At 39.4% G+C, this 23,329-nt stretch overlaps 1 protein-coding gene across 3 annotated transcripts in view; it reads left to right on the top strand.

The window, feature by feature from the left end:
* LOC124794693 (coiled-coil domain-containing protein 102A) overlaps positions 1-17,666 on the top strand; it is a 158,581-nt gene extending 140,915 nt beyond the window's left edge. The window contains exon 10 of one of the 3 annotated variants that reach the window (XR_007016597.1): positions 15,551-17,666. Coding sequence is in view for 2 of the 3 variants with exons in the window: in XM_047258251.1 (XP_047114207.1) it covers positions 15,551-15,641 (91 nt within the window). In the remaining variant the exon portion in view is untranslated. Of the gene's footprint in view, positions 1-10,680; positions 11,213-15,550 lie in introns of those variants that run through there. The other 2 variants (XM_047258251.1, XM_047258254.1) reach the window with 2 other exon arrangements.
* The last annotated feature ends 5,663 nt before the right edge of the window (positions 17,667-23,329 follow it).

Genomic DNA, 23,329 nt, shown 5'->3' with positions numbered 1-23,329 from the left:
AGGAGACTGTCACTCTGTAGAGGTCCTCCATGTGGCTTCTCGCAAGGACTCTACTATCCTACTGTTGTTGTGGTGCCCATTTGACAGTGGTCCACATTTTGCTGGACTGTCCCAACCTAGCCAATTTGTGGTGGTCTAACTCCCTGACTCAATACCCCTGGTCTTAGGATACGATGCCTCAGCGACTGACTAAGTTTTATTCGTGAAAGGGGCTTTTACCACTCACTTCAAGAGAGGGCCACTTAACATTATTGGCCCATTATTGAGGATTTGGCAGAACAATGTGTTGCCTTCTCTGCCTAGACCAGGGTTCTTTTACTCTTCTCTCCTCCCCCCCCCCCCCCTCCCTCCCAATCCCCTTCTCATGTGGTCTGTTAGACTTGTTCGTCGTTTGTCTCTCTGTGCTTCTCCTGCTCTGTCTGTGTTGCTAGTCTTTCCAAGGCAATCTCAGAGTACAGTACCTCTGGTATGTGGCAGGGACTGGGGTTGTATGTCCACTCATTGCACGTGCTTTCAGGGGCTTTCGGCTGCACCCTAAATGAGGCACCCTGCTTGCTTTTTTCCTCTGTCTCCTTTTCTTCTTTTTGTCCTTACCACAGCTTCGCTGACAATCATAGACCTTTAGGTTTTCTTCTCCTGGGTTTTGTACAGTGGGCCCCTCTGATCTACAGTCATACAGATCTGTCTGTTCAAGGACAAGCGGACTGATGACCTAGTAGTTTGGTCCTTTTTTATCCAAATAACCAACCAGCCAACCATTCGCATGTAGAGCGAGGGGAAAACGACTGTGAATAAGCCTCCATACGAGTTCTAATGTCTCTAATCTTTTCTTTGTAGTCCTTATGCTAAACATATATTGCCAGCAGTAGAATCGTCCTGCAATTAGCCTCAAATTCCACTACTCTAAATTTTCTCAACAGAGCCTCATGAAAATAATGTTGTTGTACCTCCAGTGATTCTGTTTTGAGTTCATGTAGCATATCCATAATACTTGTGGGCTGACTGGACCTACCAGCAACAAATCTAGCAGCATGAACTTGAATTGCTTCAGTGTCTTCCTTTAATCCGACCCAGTAAGCATCCATTCAAGCAGTACTCAAGAATGGATCAGACGAGTGTTCTGTATGCCATCTCCTATATAGATGAGCTACATTTACCCAAAGTTCTCCCAATAAAGTGAAATTGTCCATTCATCTTTCCTGCTACCAGTCTGACATGCTTGTTCCATGCCATATCATTTTTCAGTGTTACATCTAGATATTTAATCAAGGTGATTGTGTCATGCGGCACATACTAAAGCTGTATTTGAATGTTATGAGATTCTTTTTCCTACTCATCTGCATTAACTTACATTTGTTGACACTTAGAGCTAGCTGTCATGCATCACACCAACTACAAATTTCGTCTAAGTCATTCTATGTCCCCCTACAGTTACTCTATGATGACAACTTCCCATACACCACAGCATCATCAGCAAACAGCCATAAATTGCTGCTCATTGTGTCCATCAAATCATTTATGTGTATAGAAAATAAGAGCAGTCGTATCAAACTTCCTTTGGAGCACTTTTGACCATACCCTTGTTTCTGATGAACACTTTACATTGAGAACAATGTACCGGGTTCTGTTACTTAAGAAGTCTTCAAGTCACTCACATACCTGGGAACTTAATCCTTATGCATAGACATTCAACAGTCTGCTATGGGGCACCCTGTCAAATACTTTCCAGAGATCTAGGAATATGGACTCTGCCTGTTGCCCTTCAACCATGGTTCGCAGAATATTGTGTGAGAAAAGGGCAAGTTGAGTTTTGTATGAGCAGTACTTTCTAAATTCATGCTGATTTGTGGACAGAAGCTTTTCTATCTCAAGGAAATATATTACATTCAAGTGCAAAATATGTTCAAGAATTCTGCCGCAAACCAGTATTAACAATTTTGGTCTGTAATTTTGCAGATCCATTCTTTTACCTTTTTTTTATGTAAAGGAGTCACCTACACTTTCCATTTGCTTGGGACTTTTCAGTGGGTGAAAGATTCATGATAAATGCAAGCTAAGTTCAGTTCCACACAGTCGTTTAATGAACAAAGTAAGAGCATATGGACTATCCGACCAATTGTGTGATTGGATTGAAGAGTTCCTAGATAACAGAACGCAGTATGTCATTCTCAATGGAGAGAAGTCTTCCGAAGTAAGAGTGATTTCAGGTGTGCCGCAAGGGAGTGTCGTAGGACCGTTGCTATTCACAATATACATAAATGACCTTGTGGATGACATCGGAAGTTCACTGAGGCTTTTTGCGGATGATGCTGTGGTATATCGAGAGGTTGTAACAATGGAAAATTGTACTGAAATGCAGGAGGATCTGCAGCGAATTGACGCATGGTGCAGGGAATGGCAATTGAATCTCAATGTAGACAAGTGTAATGTGCTGCGAATACATAGAAAGAAAGATCCCTTATCATTTAGCTATAATGTAGCAGGTCAGCAACTGGAAGCAGTTAATTCCATAAATTATCTGGGAGTACGCATTGGGAGTGACTTAAAATGGAATGATCATATAAAGCTGATCGTCGGTAAAGCAGATGCCAGACTAAGATTCATTGGAAGAATCCTAAGGAAATGCAATCCGAAAACAAATGAAGTAGGTTACAGTACACTTGTTTGCCCATTGCTTGAATACTGCTCAGCAGTGTGGGATCCGTACCAGATAGGGTGAATAGAAGAGACAGAGAAGATCCAACGGAGAGCAGCGCACTTCGTTACAGGATCATTTAGTGATCGCGAAAGCTTTACGGAGATGATAGATAAGCTCCAGTGGAAGACTCTGCAGGAGAGACGCTCAGTAGCTCGGTAAGGGCTTTTGTTGAAGTTTCGAGAACATACCTTCACCGAGGAGTCAAGCAGTATATTGCTCCCTCCTACGTATATCTCGCGAAGAGATCATGAGGATAAAATCAGAGAGATTAGAGCCCATACAGAGGCATACCAACAATCCTTCTTTCCACGAACAATACGAGACTGGAATAGAAGGGAGAACCGATAGAGGCACTCAAGGCACCCTCCGCCACACACCGTCAGGTGGCTTGCGGAGTATGGATGTAGATGTAGATGTAAGTAAGGAGCCAATGCCACAGAGTACTCTCTGTAAAACTGAATTGGGATTTCATCTGTACCTGGTGTCTAATTTGTTTTCAATTCTTTTTGTTGCTTCTCTATACAAGGGAAGCCTTCTTCAGTGATCTCCATGCAAAAGTCTTTGTGACAGTCAAATGATGTTGTTATGTTTAAATGATCCTCCTGTGTGAGTGATTTCATAAATGTGAAATTTAAAACTTCATCTTTCCTTTTCCTGTCTTCTACTGTCACCCCAGGCTGGTCAACAAGTGACTGAATAAAAGTCTTAGACCTGCTTAGTGACTACATTTTTCTCAGGTTCTTGGCAAGGTGCAACAGTTGAAGATGTATGCTTTATATGTTGTTGTTCTTATGAGTGCATATATTTCTACTAAATTTTGCCTGTAGACATTTGGGCTTTCTTTTTTGAATTGAAAGTACCACAGTCTCTACTTCCTCAGCATTTTCCAGATTTTAATATTAAACCACGGTGGGTCTTTTCTATCCTTAATCCACTTACTTGGCATGTGTGTCTCTAGGCTGTGATTAACAGTCAATTTAAACTTTGCCCCTAATTCCTCTATGCGTATCGTGTTGGACGTAAATAATGTGGATTCGTTGTCTAAGTGGAATGCTGACAATTGCTTATCTGCTTTTTCTACCATAAATGCTCTGCTAACCCTCTTGATGGATTTATTAACTTAAGTAACCATTGTCGCTACAATTACATTATGATCACCAGCCCCTTCTCTATACTCATACTGTTGATAAGTTCAGAACTGTTTGTAGTTACAAGGTCTAAAATATTTCCATTGTGTTTGAGTTTTGAATCCATAGATGTCCCAGTCTGTACTCGGTAGATTACAGTTGCCCCTTACTAATATTGCCTCATCCGGGTATTTCCGCATTACTGAGTATAGACCTTCTTTGAATGGTTTGACAGCTGTTACTGTGGAGTCGGGTGGCCAGTAAAAGCACCCGATAATTAACGTGATTTCACCTAGGCCTACTGCTCCTATCCAGATATTTTCACAATCAAACTCAATTTTGACCTCAATAGGCACAATATTTTTGCCAATAGCAGCAAACAACCCACTCCTATTGCATCTTATCTGTCTTTTTGATATACATTCCATGCCTCACTTTTTTTCAGAGCTGTCGCATTCACATTGCCTCTAGCTATTGGTTCTTGGAACTTGAAAACATGAGTTTCCACTGAAAGATTATGGCTTAAATGCAGCCCAAAATTCAGACACTCACTAAGTGTGTGTCATGCGAGTCTGTTTGATGAGTTTTGAGTTTCTGAATTGGGACAGTAACCTTACTTCATTTTACTGGTGTTCTTCAGTTGTACATAATTCAAAATTTGACAGCACTGGTTTCATGAGCAAAACTATATAGCTGCTTGGGTGTCATGATTTTGTTTTTAAATAACCTTTGTAAACTATAGAAGTAAGTCATTTTGATAATTTCACCAAGTCTATTGCAAGCACTTTTACCATGTGCTGTGAGAAAATATATCATTCTGCATCAATTTTATAACCAGTCTTATGATTCATGTGTTGAGAATTTGTGTATCACTCCCATCAGAAAACCGTAATATCTTTTTAATGTTCAGCAATTTTTCCTTTGACGCTAAGATCAACGTTGACTGGAAAACATTAAATGCCACTGTGTTGTGACATAATTCAGATACTCAAGTTCAACATTATAGATGTTAAAGTACAACAGCAAAAGGATGCAGAATAACTTGGCTAATGGTCCAGTGGTAGGACTGCATTTCATCTTGAAGCACAAATGAGTAATTTCCACCAAAATCTGGGTTTTAAGTACTTGTTCCTCTTGTAAGTTATTTTGTATAGCCAGAAAACTGGTTTGCCTGACTTTGGAAACCAAATGTGACCTAACAACAGAAATTTAATTCAGTGATGGTAAATTTAACATCATCAATAAGCACCTAAACTATTTAAATTACACTTCAGATGTTAAAAGTATCCCTCTCATATCTGAGGAAGTTCGCATATTCACTGCAGTTTACCAAATAGTTTTTGCCATCCATCTCCTACTGAGTAAGATTACTGAGAAGATAATTTATGTTTTTCCACTTTGGGCTCAGTACATGTCATATAACAGTGGAATATAAAGTTCCATACTTGTTTGGTGTAGTACTATATTTGCAAATTAATTTTTCTTCCAGCACATCCTTTCTCCAATTTCAACTTTAGGCAAACAGAATTATGAAAAAAGCAAATATATTTTTGAGGCAAAACAAGACAGCAGTTTTGAGAATTTCAGGAACAATTTTTAGATTTGTTCAAGATTAAGCTCGTTGCATATCAAATTAAAGCACAGTTACAGAGCTTTATAATCACTCCCAAGTCAGTTCTTAGCTTCAGTAGTTTTGTAGTTAGGCTCAAGTTATGTCTCACGCCATTTAGAAAGTTGGACAATTTTTTGTGTTTTGAAACCCAAAAGCAAAAAGCTGGCAGTATTTGTTAACTGCTTAGATACAGTTAAACAACAAAACATTGAACTCTGGAACATCAGGGTCCAAAAAGTAATGGAAATTGATTGATTTGATATGGAATCAAGCTTTAACAGTCGTGAACTGGCCTCATCACAGTCTGACTCATTAATGATCAAAGTACACACTCCAGTTAGATTAATGTAACCACCAACTATGTTTTATGTCAGCATGCAGTAATCACTCACAGACAGCAAATGGCAGCACTAGCTGTGGAGGGTATATAAAGCATGTCAGGTGGAGGGGGGGGGGGGGGGCCAGGGGTGGAAAACCGTGCAATCATTGTCTTAATGTGGAAATGAAGTGATCGATCTGATTTCCAAAAGGGCATGGTCATTGGCTTTCGGGCCGAGGGCAGAAGCATTTCCAAAATGGCTTTGTTTGTGAAGTGTTCGCATGCCATTGTGCCTTGAAGTATACTGTTCACAGCAAAATAGTGTTATCCAAAACCAGTGCTGAGTCAACTGTAGTGCACCATGACCATAGGTGACAGGTGTGAACTGGCTGTGGAGACATGTACGGGTGAATAGATGCACAACTGTTGGCAACTGACTGCTCAGGGGAAACAAGGGGCTACCAGCAGTATCTCCTCAGCAACTGTTCAGTGAATGTTGGTGCGTATGTGTCTCTTCAGCAGGCACTTGGTTCACGTACCCATGCTGACTGTTGTTCATTGGCAATGAAGGCTGGAATTTGCATGCCAGCATCACAACTGGATGTCCACTGAGTGGCGACAGTTGGACCTTTCAGTTGAATCACATTTTAAGCTCCGGTGGACAGATGACATTGGCATGTATGGCATGAAACATCTGGAAGTAAACATCCCACAACAATTATTGGAAGAGTACAGGCCAGAGGAGGGAGCGTTATGGTCTTGGGAATCTTTTCATGGCATTCTGTGGGTGATCTCATCATTCTGGAAGCCACAGTGGATCAACACACGTATTCATGTATCCTAGGGGACCATGTCCACTGCAGTCGTGTGTGTGTGTGTGTGTGTGTGTGTGTGTGTGACGTCTATTTTTGACAAAATCCTTATGGGTCAGCAGCTTTATTTGTGACAGTCTTTTTGTTGTGCCTATCTGTGACTTAGCATCTCCACTATGTGGTGAGTGGCAACTTTCCTTTTCATAATATTGTTACATTCCATCCTGGATTTTCCATTGTTTGATTGAAGGACTTCATCTGGTTGCTAATAATATTTACCAGTCTACTTTCAGTGTGTGTTTGAGTTATGCACTTGTAAATGAGTGTATGTTTTCCTTTGTCTTTATCTGAAGGAGGACAGTCCGATAGCTAATAATATCTACCACTTTGTTTTTCAATGTGTCTGTGTGCCTCTATGTGGTGAGTAGTACTCTATCCTTTTCATATTGTTTTTACTCAATCCTAAATCTTCTGATGTTTGCTATGTGTTGTCAACGTATGTGAATGGGATAGTTACAACATAAATTAATAAATTTTCTCAAAAGCTGCTTGTAAATACTTATTAAATGCAATATTTATTACCTTTACTGCAATACACCCACATTTCCAATCAGTTGACAATGCAATCCAACAAGCAGTCAGATTGTCCCCTCTCTTTTTTAGGATGGCTATTGTTTTACATTCTTGATTTTGAGAAGTAATGTAGAAAATATAATTGATTATTCATCACTAATGATATGATTAATGAAATGGAGCTAATTGCTTTAGGGGGTATGTATAAGGCAATGTGTTACATTATTGTCCCCATACAGCGCACTACGATTGCAGCAACACCATACGTTATGTAAGAAATTTATGTCAGTGGAGGACGTTAGTATGTTTTTATTAATTGTACCTGGTTAAATTAGTCTCATCATGTTCATCTTCCGTATTTTACAGTGATGTTACCAGATCTTCAAAAAAACAATCTGTATGAACTTTTATACAGGGTGTCCGAAAAGTCTTTCCCTGATTACATAAATTGATACCTCAGGCTAGAAGTTAGATACAAATATGAAACTGGTGTCTAATTGTTTACAAACTATCAAGGTTTTTTCACCCATCAGTAAACTTCCACATGACCACCCTTGGTAGCACGTAGCACATCTAGGCGATATTCAGTTTCCGTCCACGCATTAGTCAACATCACTGGAGGGATCGATTCAACGATCCGTTGCAGCAGGGTTTCAAGATCTGATACACGTGTTCGGTAGACCTCGTCCTTGCAATAACCCCATAAAAAGAAGTCTAATGTGGTTATGTCAGGAGAGCGTGGAGGCCAAACTGTTGGCCCATCACGACCAATCCATCGCCCAGGAAAGGTCATATCGAGATAGGCACGGACGACCAAACCCCAATGACGCAGTGCACCGTCTTGCTGAAATAAGACATCGGGGTGATACTGAAGCAGCTGAGGAACAGCATACAGTTGCAACATGTCCAGATTCACTGCAGATGTGATGGTAGCCTCAGCGAAGAAGAATGGCTCGATAATTCGATCATGCAATAGCGCGCACTAAACATCCACCTTTGGACTGCCTCTGGTGCACCCCACGACCTCGCCAGGGGGTTGTGAACCCCAAATGCGCACATTATGGCTATTCACTATTCCACTGACAAAAATGGTTGCTTCGTAGGAAAAGGCAATTCGTTTGAGATAACCATCATTGTCCTCAATACGTGATAGCATTTCGACCGCAAAGTCATATCGACGTGTACTGTCATTGGGCAACAAGGCCTGAACGATTTGCACTTTGTGTGCACGAAACAATAAACATTTGTGTAAAATGTCATGGAGGGAGTTTTTTGCCATCTGTAATTCATGTGAGGCCCTGCGCACCGATTTATTCAGACTTCGCAGAAAAGACTGCCCTGTCTGCTGAGGTTCTTGGTCGACCAGACCTCGGAAGGTCAGCAACCGATCTTGTGTTCTTGAACTTCTCATACCAGGCTTTAATGTTCTTGACATCAGGTGAATTCCTTCCAAATGTTGTCTGGAAGTGTCTCTGCACTGTGGTTGGTGATCGTGTCTCATGGTACCACAGGACACACTGTGTCTTCTCCTGATTGGTTAGCATGGCTTCTTGGGCACTGCACCTCATACACTACTTACGTACTGCAAACCTAAAACAGAAAAAAAAACATTGATAGTTGTTAACAGTTCAACACAAGTTTCATATTTGTATCTTACTTCTAGCCTGAGTTATCAATTTATGTAATCAAGGAAAGACTTTTCGGACACCCTGTATTTCTCTTAATTATTTAGTGGTTCACATAACCACTATAGTACAAGTGACTGCACTAGACATAAGATTATTGCTGGTTTTCAGATTCGTATGTAACTACATTTTATCAATATGATCTTCAGTTTTTAAAAAAAAAAAGTTATTTGTTATGTACCAATTCTGTTTGGACCATTGTATGAAACAATTAATGAACTTTTGCATGGATCACTTCACCGCTAATGTACACTGTGTGATCAAAAGTATCCAGACACCTGGCTGAAAATGATTTACAAGTTCGTGGCGCCCTCCATCGGTAATGCTAGGATTCAGTATTGTTTTGGCCCACCCTTAGCCTTGATTACAGTTTTCACTCTCGTAGGTATATGTTCAGTCAGGTGCTGGAAATGGCAGCGCATTCTTCAGGGAGTGCTGCACTGAGGAGAGTTATTGATTTCTGTCGGTGAGGCTTGGCACGAAGTTGGAATACCAAAACACCCCAAAGGTGTTCTATAGGACTCAGGTCAGGACTCTGTGCGGGCCAGTCCATTACAGGAATGTTACTGACGTGTAACCACTCTGCCACAGGCCATGCGTTAGGAACAGGTGCTCGATTGTGTTGAAAGATGCAGTCATAATCCCCGAATTGCTTTTCAACATTGGGAAGCAAGAAGTTGCTTAAAACATCAGTGTAGGCCTTTACTCTGATAGTCCCATGCAAAACAACAAGAGGTGCAAGCCTCCTCCATGAAAAACACAACCACATCATAAAACCACCACCCCCGAATTTTACTATTGGCTCTACACACGCTGGCAGATAACGTTCACCAGGCATTCGCCATACCCGCACCCTGCCATCTGATCACCACATTGTGTACCGTGATTCGCCACTCCACACAACGTTTTTCCACTGTTCAGTCGTCCAATGTTTACACTCCTTGCACCAAGCGAGGCATCGTTTGACATTTACTGGCGTGATGTGTGGCTTATGAGCAGCCGCGCGACTATGAAATCCAAGTTTTCTCACCTCCTGCCTAACTGTCATAGTACTTGCAGTGGATCCTGATGCATTTTGGAATTCCTGTTTGATGGTCTGGACAGATGTCTGCCTATTACACATTACGACCCTCTTCAACTGTCAGCGGTCTCTGTCAGTCAGCAGACAAGGTCGACATGTATGTTTTTATGCTGTACGTGTCCCTTCATATTTCCACTTCACCATCACATTGGAAACAATGGACCTAGGGATGTTTAGGAGTGTGGAAATCTGGCATACAGACATATGACACCCAGTCATCTGATCACGTTTGAAATCCATGAGTTCCGCAGAGCGCCCCAGTCTGCTTTCTCATGATGTCTAATGACTACTGAGATCGCTGATATGGAGTACCTGGCAGTATGTGGCAGCACATTGCGCCTAATATGAAAAACTTATGTTTTTATGGGTGTCCAGATACTTTTGATCACATAGTGTATGAACAAACGAATTGTATGTTGACAGTGCTTAATGTGTTTTAAAAAGTAATCTGCAGTTATACCCACTAGTTTCATTTTATTAAACAAAGGGTTTAAAACTACTACATCGGAAAGAAACAACTTTGATTAATTTGTAAAATAGGGGGCATTACTTGCACTATATGACACCAACTACTACTACTACTACTACTTCAGTTTCCTTCTGCCTATACACCACTAAAGTCATATGGTGACATGCACTGCTTTGAGTTTGTCAGATTATAGTTTACTCAAATGGCTTGTTGACTATGATGGATCATTGCTGTTGGATAATGTAGTATTTTACATATTGTTTTATATAATCAAGTCTGATTCTGTAATTTCCTTATATTTTAGCAATGGAGATGGCTATTTATAACTGAAATCTGGATATGCAAGAATAATAAAAAACCAACGGAATTGTGACTGATGGCTGTGTTCCTGTCCTTCCTTACAAATGAAGTGTCACATTTTTCCTGGTTGCTAGGTTGAGACAAATAATCTACAGAAGTCATCATGGAACTGCCGTATTGATGATCATTTAGTTAATACTCTGATATACATTTGGAAGGAAACTGCTTTTACAAAAGTAATCCCCAAAATTGTTTCATAAAAGTAGTATGGTTTGATATGATGACAGTTGGATGCACTGCGCATTATTTTCTGTGGCCATACCCTACACTATTAGGCAGCACCACCACATCAGTTACATGCAGCACTGTCCTTTAATACTTGTGCTTCTGTCTTGAGTTCTTATCTGTTTTTCTACAGTGTCTTATGAGAAAAGTGTAAAATACAGACATGAAATAAAAGAATAAGTCTCCTTTTCTCTTCTAGCTTACCTCACACCTATTATTAATATTACCATTTCACACCAATAAATTTTAGATACTTTGCTGTACAGTGAGCAACCCTAAGTCTTGTAATTCCTGAATTCCAGTTCTTTCACAAGTTACATATGCTTACTTCTCAATTGTTCAGTAGTTATTAGTGAGTAAAAATGTGAAATTATCATCAACCAGCTGCTTATTTTGTATACTGCCCTCCTTGACTGCACATAGCCCTGTTGGAGGTGATATGTGGTTGCTTTCTTCTGACTTGAGAATTGCCTCATCCAGCCAGTTAGAAAGGACTTACAGTTAATGAGGAAGCTGAATCAAATTGTGATTTGGCTTCCTTTACTTCCACAAAGCATTGCAAGATATTAAAAGTGGATTTTGTCACAGGAATAGTTATATCTGCAAGAGATTAGACTCAGATTTGCAATCTGAGACTTATTCAGTGAGATAAACTGTGACTGTTGGTGAATATGAAATTGAGGAAAATGAAGAGGATGGGAAAACAAAACTGTACTGGATGGAGTGTACGTTGATAACCTGTTTAGCAAAAGAGTAACAGCTGGTAGATATTCGTACCTGGGAGTAATAGGGTGTTGTAAAGGAAGTGGGATGATCTCTTAGGTTCCTAATGGGTAAAGTGAATAACAGGTTTCCATTTAGTGGTAGGTCACTGAGAAACTCCAGTTCGTCTACAAAAGAGATATCTTAAAAGCATGTGTTGCTTGTATTAAAATACTGATAATATAAGTGGGATTCACATCAGTGTAGATTAACAGATGATAATATGCACATACAGAGAAGGGCCATGCGAAAGATCGTATAGCTGTTAGCAAGGGAGTGTAACAGAAGTACTAACAAATCTCACCTGGCAGACACTCAAAAAAACTATTCATGTTTCATAAAAACCCACTCAGAAAATTCTAGAAATTGGGTTTTAGGATGGAAAGTATGAATATTCTCCTGCATTCTATGTTTCCCTTCTGAAGAAAATGTGTAAATTAAATTAGACTTAACAGCTTTTATGGAGGTATATAGGTGATCGTTAAAACTTTATAGTAATTCACAAAGTATAAATGTATGTGGAGATAACATTGGTACAAATAGAGTTGGTACAAGAGAAATACAGGATGGCAGTGCCACTGATTGGTGTCATTTTAGAGACTGGTTAATGTCTTGAAATATATATATATATATATATAATAGAGGGAAACATTCCACGTGGGAAAAATTATATATAAAAACAAAGATGAGGTGACTTACCGAACGAAAGTGCTGGCAAGTCGATAGACACACAAACAAACACAAACATACACACAAAATTCAAGCTTTCGCAACAAACTGTTGCCTCATCAGGAAAGAGGGAAGGAGAGGGAAAGACGAAAGGAAATGGGTTTTAAGGGAGAGGGTAAAAAGTCATTCCAATCCCGGGAGCGGAAAGACTTACCTTAGACACACACACATATCCATCCACACATACAGACACAAGCAGACATATTTAAAGACAAAGAGTTTGGGCAGAGATGTCAGTCGAGGCAGAAGTGTAGAGGCAAAGAAGTTGTTGAAAGACAGGTGGGGTATGAGTGGCGGCAACTTGAAATTAGCGGAGATTGAGGCCTGGCGGATAACGAGAAGAGAGGATATACTGAAGGGCAAGTTCCCATCTCCGGAGTTCGGATAGGTTGGTGTTGGTGGGAAGTATCCAGATAACCCGGACGGTGTAACACTGTGCCAAGACGTGCTGGCTGTGCACCAAGGCATGTTTAGCCACAGGGTGATCCTCATTACCAACAAACACTGTCTGCCTGTGTCCATTCATGCGAATGGACAGTTTGTTGCTGGTCATTCCCACATAGAATGCATCACAGTGTAGGCAGGTCAGTTGGTAAATCACGTGGGTGCTTTCACACGTGGCTCTGCCTTTGATCGTGTACACCTTCCGGGTTACAGGACTGGAGTAGGTGGTGGTGGGAGGGTGCATCGGACAGGTTTTGCATCGGGGGCGGTTACAAGGATAGGAGCCAGAGGGTAGGGAAGGTGGTTTGGGGATTTCATAGGGATGAACTAACAGGTTACGAAGGTTAGGTGGACGGCGGAAAGACACTCTTGGCGGAGTGGGGAGGATTTCATGGAGGATGGATCTCATTTCGGGGCAGGATTTGAGGAAGTCGTATCCCTGCTGGAGAGCCACATTCAGAGTCTGGTCCAGTCCCGGAAAGTATCCTGTCACAAGTGGGGCACTTTTGTGGTTCTTCTGTGGGGGATCCTGGGTTTGAGGGGATGAGGAAGTGGCTCTGGTTATTTGCTTCTGTACCAGGTCGGGAGGGTAGTTGCGGGATGCGAAAGCTGTTGTCAGGTTGTTGGTGTAATGATTCAGGGATTCCGGACTGGAGCAGATTCATTTGCCACGAAGACCTAGGCTGTAGGGAAGGGACCGTTTGATGTGGAATGGGTGGCAGCTGTCATAATGGAGGTACTGTTGCTTGTTGGTGGGTTTGATGTGGACGGACGTGTGAAGGTGGACATTGGACAGGTGGAGGTCAACGTCAAGGAAAGTGGCATGGGATTTGGAGTAGGACCAGGTGAATCTGATGGAACCAAAGGAGTTGAGGTTGGAGAGGAAATTCTGGAGTTCTTCTTCACTTGCCCTTCAGTATATCCTCTCTTCTCGTTATCCGCCAGGCCTCAATCTCCGCTAATTTCAAGTTGCCGCCACTCATACCTCACCTGTCTTTCAACAACTTTTTTGCCTCTACACTTCTGCCTCGACTGGCATCTCTGCCCAAACTCTTTGTCTTTAAATATGTCTGCTTGTGTCTGTATGTGTGGATGGATATGTGTGTGTGTGCGCGAGTGTATACCTGTCCTTTTTTCCCCCTAAGGTTAGTCTTTCCGCTCCCGGGATTGGAATGACTCCTTACCCTCTCCCTTAAAACCCACATCCTTTCGTCTTTCCCTCTCCTTCCCTCTTTCCTGATGAGGCAACAGTTCATTGCGAAAGCTTGAATTTCGTGTGTATGTTTGTGTGTGTTTGTGTGTCTATCGACCTGCCAGCACTTTCGTTCGGTAAGTCACAACATCTGTGTTTTTTATATATATATATATATATATATATATATATATATATATATATATATATATATATATATATATATATGGAACCTCAGGGAAATAAGTTACATAGGTTGATCAACCAAACTGAAATATATCAAAAGTTTATTTTTGGAACACTCAGCATCAAAGTGGCTTTAAATGGACTATAAGAACTATTAACAGCTATTTTGTTTAGGGTGTTGTGTCTTTGGCACATCCTGATGGTTTTAGTACTGTTTATACATCTGAATGAGTAAGTGAGATGTCTTGATTCTAGACATTTTAATTTAACGTATCATACAATGGATGTAGACACTACTCCATATACTCCTATTGGCTAAATACCTCATCTGAAGACCCCATTCTCCATTGGAGATGATGTTCTTAGCATAGAGGAAGTAAGGAGCTTGTTGTTTGGCATTCCTTACTTTAGTACCATTGTGGAGTCACAAGATAAACATAATAAAACGTTTTTCGTATAAGAAATTCCTGAAATAACTATAGAAATTGACACTGTGGAAAGTGATGTGTCAAGTTGAGATTAAAGGTGAATTTTTCTAGACATGATTATCCTGGATTTTCCATTGTTTAGTTTGATAGATATAGCAAGACATAAGAATATTGCTTCAGTTTGTGGGGATTTTTGAACAGTTGTAAGTATGTTTGTAACATAAGTGCTACAACAGTATATTAGTGTATAAGTAATACAAATGCTGCCCTAGAAGAACCCCAAGTGCAAAATCAGCAAACAATAAAGGTATCTGAGACTGTTGATGTTATTTGACTGAAATCCAGTTTATTAATAACACATTTTTTCTCTGTTGCATAATGATATTTCTGTTTGAATATCTGTTGATTATTAAATCATGGAAAGCTTGTTTGTTGTATAGGTGGAGTCATATAGTAGCAGTGGTACCTTATTGCCAAACTTTATTAATTTTCAAATTTTTACATTGAACCAGCCATTTGATGCCTTTCTCAACTGAAATACATGTCGTGAATTTGGTGGACAATGTATAAATGTTGGAAGGTTGCCTTTTGTATGAAAAGAGGAAATGATAAATAATAACACACATAATGACTTTTTTTGATAATACAGAAGAGATTCAGAGGTTTTCATTGCAAATAGAAATTACATTGCATTTGTGACCTGCTTACTCATAATGGTAGTTTTGTTGATGCCTAGTTTGTATCAGATGTGGTAGTGAAGTTGCGGTTGTCTTTCTGGTCTTTGTCGTATGCTGTAATCTTTAAAAATTACTAGTTGATGCAATGTCTAACTGTTCATTAACTTCCAGGTTCCAGGTTCCCAGTTCTTCAAGTTCTCACCGAAATGGCCAAGATTTTGCCTTTCATGGAGAACTGAGTGATGATGAAGTTATATATTAAATGATTTGTGGGTATTTGTCATTGCACTTCCATTTCTGGTAACTTGTGAAAACATATTGCAATACAACTGTATAGAAATGGCATTTTTTCAAAATAAGTAAATAACAGTTGAATTTATAGTAACTAGAAAAATATAGCTTCAGTGAAGCATATAGTATTTTTCTATATATTTGACTGTAATTCATGGTGGAATTGAATGACTGCATTCCATTGCATATTTGTGCTATTAAAACTGTAATTAGACAAAAAGTGGTTGACATATTGAATGATGAATTAGCAGTTGTGATCATTTGTCTGAGCTCACTTCAGCACTTACAATTTAGAAAAAAATAACAGCAAATATTTCAGGAAAAAGTAGCTGTCTAACAAAGCTCACTTCTCAGATCTTGGGCGCTCTTTCATATCTGAACATTCAAATGAAGCAGAACAGGATGCTAATCATCCGTGAATGAACTGTGCAGCTTTATAATAGACACATAATGACTGAGGTAGTTCCCCTTCTTAAGATCTAGTCGAACTTGTGGGGATGCTGATAATGGTTCATGGTATATTTGGCTTGAACCTCCCATGACTTAGCTCACAGGTGAGTAGCAGACTGAATTGACATGGAAGATTATTTTGTCCCAGTCTTGAGCCCATCAAATTGTTGGCTCTCCTGTAGCTTGAGGTGCTAGTATTTGAGTTGCTCCATTTTGTACAATAGATGACTTCTGTAAATTTTCTGCTTGTTATTGAAAAATTTTACTTAGGAAATGGCATTTTGTATTTTAGTGAGTTCAGTTTTCCTATGTACAAATGTGACTACAGAAACATATATTTATTTATGTAAGGGAAGACTTGTGATATATCAACTCATGTAATTAATGAATAATATAATTTAAATTTACTAGATCCCTTTCTGTAAAAAGTGATGCAAGTTTTTATATTAAAAAAATCACGTGAGGTAACTATTAAATTACAAAGAGAATGTATGGCTGGCCATTTCGTTATTCACTCAATTAGTTCCTGTTTTACTGTTTGGATCATCATCTTTTCCTCTCCTTTTCCTTTTTTGCCCTCTCCTCCTCCTAGTTATTAGTTACACTTTTCATACCACTTGTCATTTCTCTTGTTTTTAATCCATCTCACTGTTCTTCTGTCTTGCGTAGGCTTGAAGCTTCCACAGTGCTGATTGGTGTACTATATTTGAGCTCTTAGTGTCTCTGATACCTCCCACTTCATCCATATCTGCCCCAGCCTTATTACATGTGATTCTCCTCTACCTGATGTCTGAGTGATCTGCCTCCCTTTTCTAACCTTCCCCACCATATTTCTCGTTCCTCCCTGAAGAAGGAACTAACAGTTCTGAAAGCTTTATATATGGGTATCTATTGGCAGTACTTAGAATTTTGCCTCTTGAAATAAATACTGACCAGCCATTCTGTCTCCTTGTAATGATATAATTATTTAAGTGATAGTAATTTTTTACAGAAATTGACATACAAGTTTGTGTGTTTACTCACAGTTCTTGTCTGTGAAGAGTTATGTGTCTTGTAAAATTTAATGTTATAAAGCAGTTTGAAATGTCAGAAAATTGTTTCTTTTTCTGATAAAACATGAAATGATGATAGAAAACAGAGTTATCTGTTTTCTTTATTGATGCCATTTTCCTGTACTTGCCTTTTGAGAATGGTATTAATATTAATTCCTACTGAATCTTGAAGTTTTATTACATTTGTATCATTTTACAATTACAGTGCTACACTGTCTTCATATATCTGTGTAATGCGTGTATCATGAAAGGATAAGGATACAAGGCAGAAGTTGTCTGTCACTAGCCTGTTCAACAAATAGATAAATAAATAAAAGGGGACATAAATGGGGATATGAACATCAGCAATAAACATGTGAATGGGAACAGAAATATTCAATGGTACTGTGATAGAACCTCATTCATGCTTGTTTTTCCTTTATACTTTCCATACAAATTTGGGATGTAGGGCTATAGCTGAATGGTTAGAGTTTCACTGCCTTAACTCTACTCACAGATATTAAGAATGATCCAGTCTCATTTTTTGAAATTTCAGTTTTTGCTGAAGAGTGAAAGGTGAGTGGGAGGGGATAGACAGAGAAAAAGAGTTCCACCCCCTCCCCCCCCCCCCCAACCTCTCCCTCTCTCTCTCTCTCTCTCTCTCTCTCTCTCTCTCTCTCTGTGTGTGTGTGTGTGTGTGTGTGTGTGTGTGTGTGTGTGTGTGTGTTCACAATAAAGCTGGCTGTGGTGGAAAAATGGTATTGATGCTCATTACTGAATTTGATGATTGAAATGTCTCTTCCTCAGTCTTTTGCTGTGTATCACAAACGATATTTACGTTAAATAATTAGTCCTTTTACCTGTAACATTGTGCCCAATGCTTTTTTTTTGTGAAGTACATTAACAGTGGCCTCTCAGATATACGTAACTTTTTACTGATTAACATTATGATTAACTTAAGCTATTTGCCTACTTAACTTATTAATTATTTCACTTTTTTGAGCAGTTGGGCAGCCTGTGTGTTCCCACTGCTCTCGCTGAGTGCCTGTGGGCGCAGTGATCGAGTGGGTAACACACATGCAGTACATGTGCTGTAGAACTACCGCACATGCGCATGCTGATGGTAGAGCTGGTGTCTGCTTGCCATTGCCCGTGCTGTATGGGATACCGTTTGAATGACCTGGTCTAATGATTTGCTCAGCTCATCCTGGATTTTTAATTTTTTGAGTAGCTTCCTTCTTGTAATGTTGAAAATTTATTTAACGCCTGTGTAAAATCCTGACATTTCTTGATGCCAGTTTTTGCTTCATTCATTGAAATGACAGAAGCTTTCAATTACTTTTAATTCATTGAATTATTAATTACAAAAGTTCTGGCACTTAAACAGTTGTTAGTCTTCAAATTTATTCATGGGAAGTGATCAGTTCTGAACTACAATTATAAAGGTTGCCACAAAATTATTTCACACTTAATGTAGTAGAAAATGCACATTTTCACATTGGAGAAATACAGTTCCATTTTATTGCGAGTGTCCACTTTTTTCACTTCTCTGTTGATCTCCCATGCATTAGTGTATCACAGTTGCCTGGCTGGAATATTTTCACAGAAACAAAGGCACAGATAATTTTTGTGTTTAAATTACCAAGCTGTTCCGTTGCATATATTTTCAGCTATGGCTTCCTTCCGTAAACTTCATATTGAACTTCACTCTACAATAAGGAAGTGGTTATGTGAATCATATGAAGTGGTGACAGTCCTTTAAATTTTTACTAAATCAGAAATTTTCCTATGTCAGTCTGGAATTAACAAGAAATGTCTTCGCCATTTTCTTTGAACATTATTTGCATCATTTTGTAACTAATTTTGAAGGCAAAAAATTCTTTTATCTTTGATTAATGTCAAGGAAATAAACTGACTGAAGCATGTACTGCATTAAACTGTTATTTCAATTACATTCACTGGTTCATTGCCACCACCTGTCCTGTCAGCTTCCCAGAAAGCCGCTTCTCATTGTCAATATCAAACCGTATCAACCATTGTCAGAAAAGAAATTTTCTTCTCTGATTTCAGTACCAACCCGTATTATTAAAAGTGCAATCTGGTTCACTTTTACCCTCGAGACCTACAATTACTTCACTAGTTTTTAATAACATTTTCTTACATTATTTAAATCTATGACAGTGTGTTAGAGCAGCTGTACTGTATAAGCAAGCTAGGCAGACATATAGGGTGCCAAAAATAGGGAAAAGGAGGGCAAGAAGGTACTAAATTTGGTTTGGAAATAAAAAAATCTGATCAAAATTATCTTGTCATCCCAAAGGAATGTAGAATCAATCATGAGAGGTGGACCCACCAGTTTAGAAGGTAGTGGGAAGTGTTGTGTTGTCGATAGAGAAGCAGTAGCAGCAGAATGGGTTGGTTAGGAGAGCTCAGGGAGTTTGAATGTGGACTAGTCATAAAATATCATCTAAGTAACAAGTCCATCAACTGTTTTAAAGTTGCAGATGTTGACTGTTTGTGATGGCATTGTGAAGTGGAAATGTGATGAACAACCCCAGCTAAACCAACACCAGACCGATCTCATGAACTGACGGATAGGGACCTTCGAGCATTGCAGTGCGTAATTGTAAAAAAAAATGAATGAAATCAGTGGAAGAAATCGCTCATGAGTTCCAAAGTGCTAGTCCACCTAGTAGAATGACTGTGTGTAGGGAGTTAAGAAGAAGGGGTCTCAATGGTCGAGCAGCTCCTCATAAACCATACATTTCTGTACGTAGTGCTGAGTGTCGTTTGAGGTGATGAAAGGAGCAACACCAATGTACAGTGGATGACCAAAAATGAATGATTTGGAATTACGAATTGTGCTCTATGTTGTGGCAATCAAATGGAAGGATTTGGTTTTGGGAATGCTTGGAGAACATTACCTGCTGTCGTGTGTGGTGAGGTACAGAGGAGGTGGTGTTATGGTATGGAGATGTTTTTCATTGTAAGTGTGTGGTCCCCTTACTGCACTAAAGAAAGTGCTAAATTTGGAAGAATATGAAGACATTTTACAGCATTGTATTGTGAAACAGTTTGGAGATGATGACTGTTTGTATCAATATGACATTGCACTCTGTCATAAAGCAGCATCTATGAGGCAACTGTTGGTGGACAGTGACATCCCTGAAATGAACTGGCCTGACAGTGACATCCCTGAAATGAACTGGCCTGTCCAGAGTCCTGACCTGAATGCAATGGAACATCTTTGAGATGAGTTAGAAGTTTGAATTCACTCCAGACCTCAGTGTCCAACATCACTACCTCCTCTAGTTTCAGCTCATGAGGGAGAATGGTCTGCCTTTCCAGCACATACATTCAGAGATCTCATGGAAAGTGTTCCCTGCAGAGTTCACACTGATACATCACATATTAATGACCGTGACTATGTGCCAGGGTACTATTGATAATATAGTGTATACTGATAGCACTATAGTCTCCAGCCTATTCTGATAGACTAGCATTACTTTAGTAACCATGCAAGTAAGTATAGCCTCACTCATACACACCAGTCAACTGCAGGCTTTTCATCAGTACTGTTTTCCCACTACTACTGGATAAATTTCTGTTCTGTCCTGCTGTATACCTGTATCAGAACAACAAAGTATCGATAGCTACCATAGCAACAACTGTTTGGAGAAAGATTTCGTTCTTGCATTACGAACGTTTAGTGCTTTTATATCAGGCTGATACAACAGGCACAAGTTAACACAGTCGACTGCAGATGGAAGTTGCATCCAGGAGTGTAACTGTGGTGGTTAATTTTGATTGTGAGAAAATTTAATAGTCATGAGGGACTGGAATTCAATATTAAGAAAAGAAAGAGAAGGAAAAGTAGTAGGTGAATATGGAATTGGGGTAATGAATGAAAGAGGAAGTCGCCTGGTAGAATTTTGCTCATAGCATAACTTAATCATAGCTAACACTTTGTTTAAGAATCATGGAAGAAGCCCTGGAGACACTGGAAGGTTTCAGATAGTTTATATAATGGTAACACAGAGATTTAGGAACCAGGTTTTAAATTGTAAGACATTTACAGGAGCAGATGTGGACTCCAACCGCAATCTATTGGTTATGAAATGTAGATAGAAACTGCAGAAAGGGGGAATTTAAGGAGATGGGATCTGGATAAACTGAAAGACCTGGAGGTTGTAGAAAGTTTCAGGGAGAGCATTAGGGAACGATTGACAAGAACAGGGGAAAGAAATACAGTACAAGAAGAATGGGTAGCTTTGAGAGATGAAATAGTGAAGGCAGCAGAGGATCAAGGAGGTAAAAAGATGGGGGCTAGTAGAAATCCTTGCATAACAGAAGAGATATTGAATTTAATTGATGAAAGGAGAAAGTGTAAAAATGCAGTAAATGAAGTAGGCAAAAAGAAATACATATGTCTCAAAAATGAGATCGATATGAAGTGCAAAATGGCCAGGCAGGGATGGCTAGAGGACAAATGTAAGGATGTAGAGGCATACATCACTAGGGGTAAGATAGATACTGCCTACAGAAAAATTAAATAGACCTTTGGAGAAAAGAGAACCACTTGTATTAATATCAAGAGCTCAGATGGAAAACCAGTTCTAAACAAAGAAGGGAAAGCAGAAAGGTGGAAGGGGCATATAGAGGGTCTGTACAAGGGTGATGTACTCGAGGACAATATTATGGAAATGGAAGAGGATGTAGGTGAAGATAAAATGGGAGATATGATACTGCGTGAAGATCTGACAGAGCACTGAAAGACCTAAGTCGAAACAAGGCCCTAAGAGTAGACAGCATTCCATTAGAACAACTGATAGCCTTGGGAGAGCCAACACTGACAAAACTCTACCATCTGGTGAGCAAAATATATGAGACTGGCGAAATACCCTCAGACTTCAAGAAGAATGTAATAATTCCAATCCCAAAGAAAGCAGGTGTTGACAAGTGTGAAAATTAACGAACTCTCAGTTTAATAAGTCAAGGCTGCAAAATACTAACACAAATTCTTTACAGCCGAATGGAAAAACTGGTAGAAGTCGACCTTGGGGAAGATCAGTCTGGATTCCGTAGAAATGTTGGAACACGTGAGGCAATACTGACCCTTCGACTTATTTTAGAAGATAGATTAAGGAAAGGCGAACCTACATTTCTAGCATTTATAGACTTAGAGAAAGCTTTTGACAATGTTGACTGGAATACTCTATTTCAAATTCTGAAGGTGGCAGGGGTAAAATACAGGGAGCGAAAGGCTACTTACAATTTGTACAGAAACCAGATGGCAGTTTTAAGAGTTGAGGGCCATGAAAGGGAAGCAGTGGTTGGGAAGGGATTGAGACAGTGTTTTAGCATATCCCCAATGTTATTCAATCTATATATTGAGCAAGCAGCAAAGGAAACAAAAGAAAAATTTGGAATAGGAATTAAAATCCATGGAGAAGAAATAAAAACTTTGAGGTTTGCTGATGACATTGTAATTCTGTCAGAGACAGCAAAGGACCTGGAAGAGCCATTGAACGGAATGGACAGTGTCTTGAAAGGAGGATATAAGATGAACATCAACAAAAGCAAAATGAAGATAATGGAATGTAGTCAAATTAAATCAGGCAATGCTGAGGGAATTAGATTAGGAAATGAGACACTTAAAGCAGTAAATGAGTTTTGCTATTTAGGTAGCAAAATAACTGATAATGGTCGAAGTAGAGAGGATATAAAATGTAGACTGGCAATGGTAAGAAAAGCATTTCTGAAGAAGAGAAATTTCTTAACATAGAATATAGATTTAAGTGTTAGGAAGTCTTTTCTGAAAGTATTTGTACGGAGTGTAGCCATGCATGCAAGTGAAACGTGGACGATAATTAGTTTGGACAAGAAGAGAAAGAAGCTTCTGAAATATGGTGCTACAGAAGAATGCTGAGGATTAGATGGGTAGATCACGTAACTAATGAGGCGGTACAGAATATAATTGGGGAGAAGAGGCATTTGTGGCACAACTTCACTAGAAGAAGAGATCGGTTGTTAGGACATGTTCTGAGGCATCGAGGGATCACCAAGTTAGTATTGGAGGGCAGCATGGTGGGTAAAAATCGTAGAAGAAGACCAAGAGATTAACACACTAAACAGATTAAGAAGGATGTAGGGTGCAGTAGTTACTTTGAGATGAAGA

The sequence above is a fragment of the Schistocerca piceifrons genome, chromosome 4 (assembly GCF_021461385.2).
Source record: "Schistocerca piceifrons isolate TAMUIC-IGC-003096 chromosome 4, iqSchPice1.1, whole genome shotgun sequence".
NCBI lineage: Eukaryota > Metazoa > Arthropoda > Insecta > Orthoptera > Acrididae > Schistocerca > Schistocerca piceifrons.
Note: the sequence above shows the minus strand (reverse complement) of the source record. Positions and strands in the feature narration are given on the sequence as shown.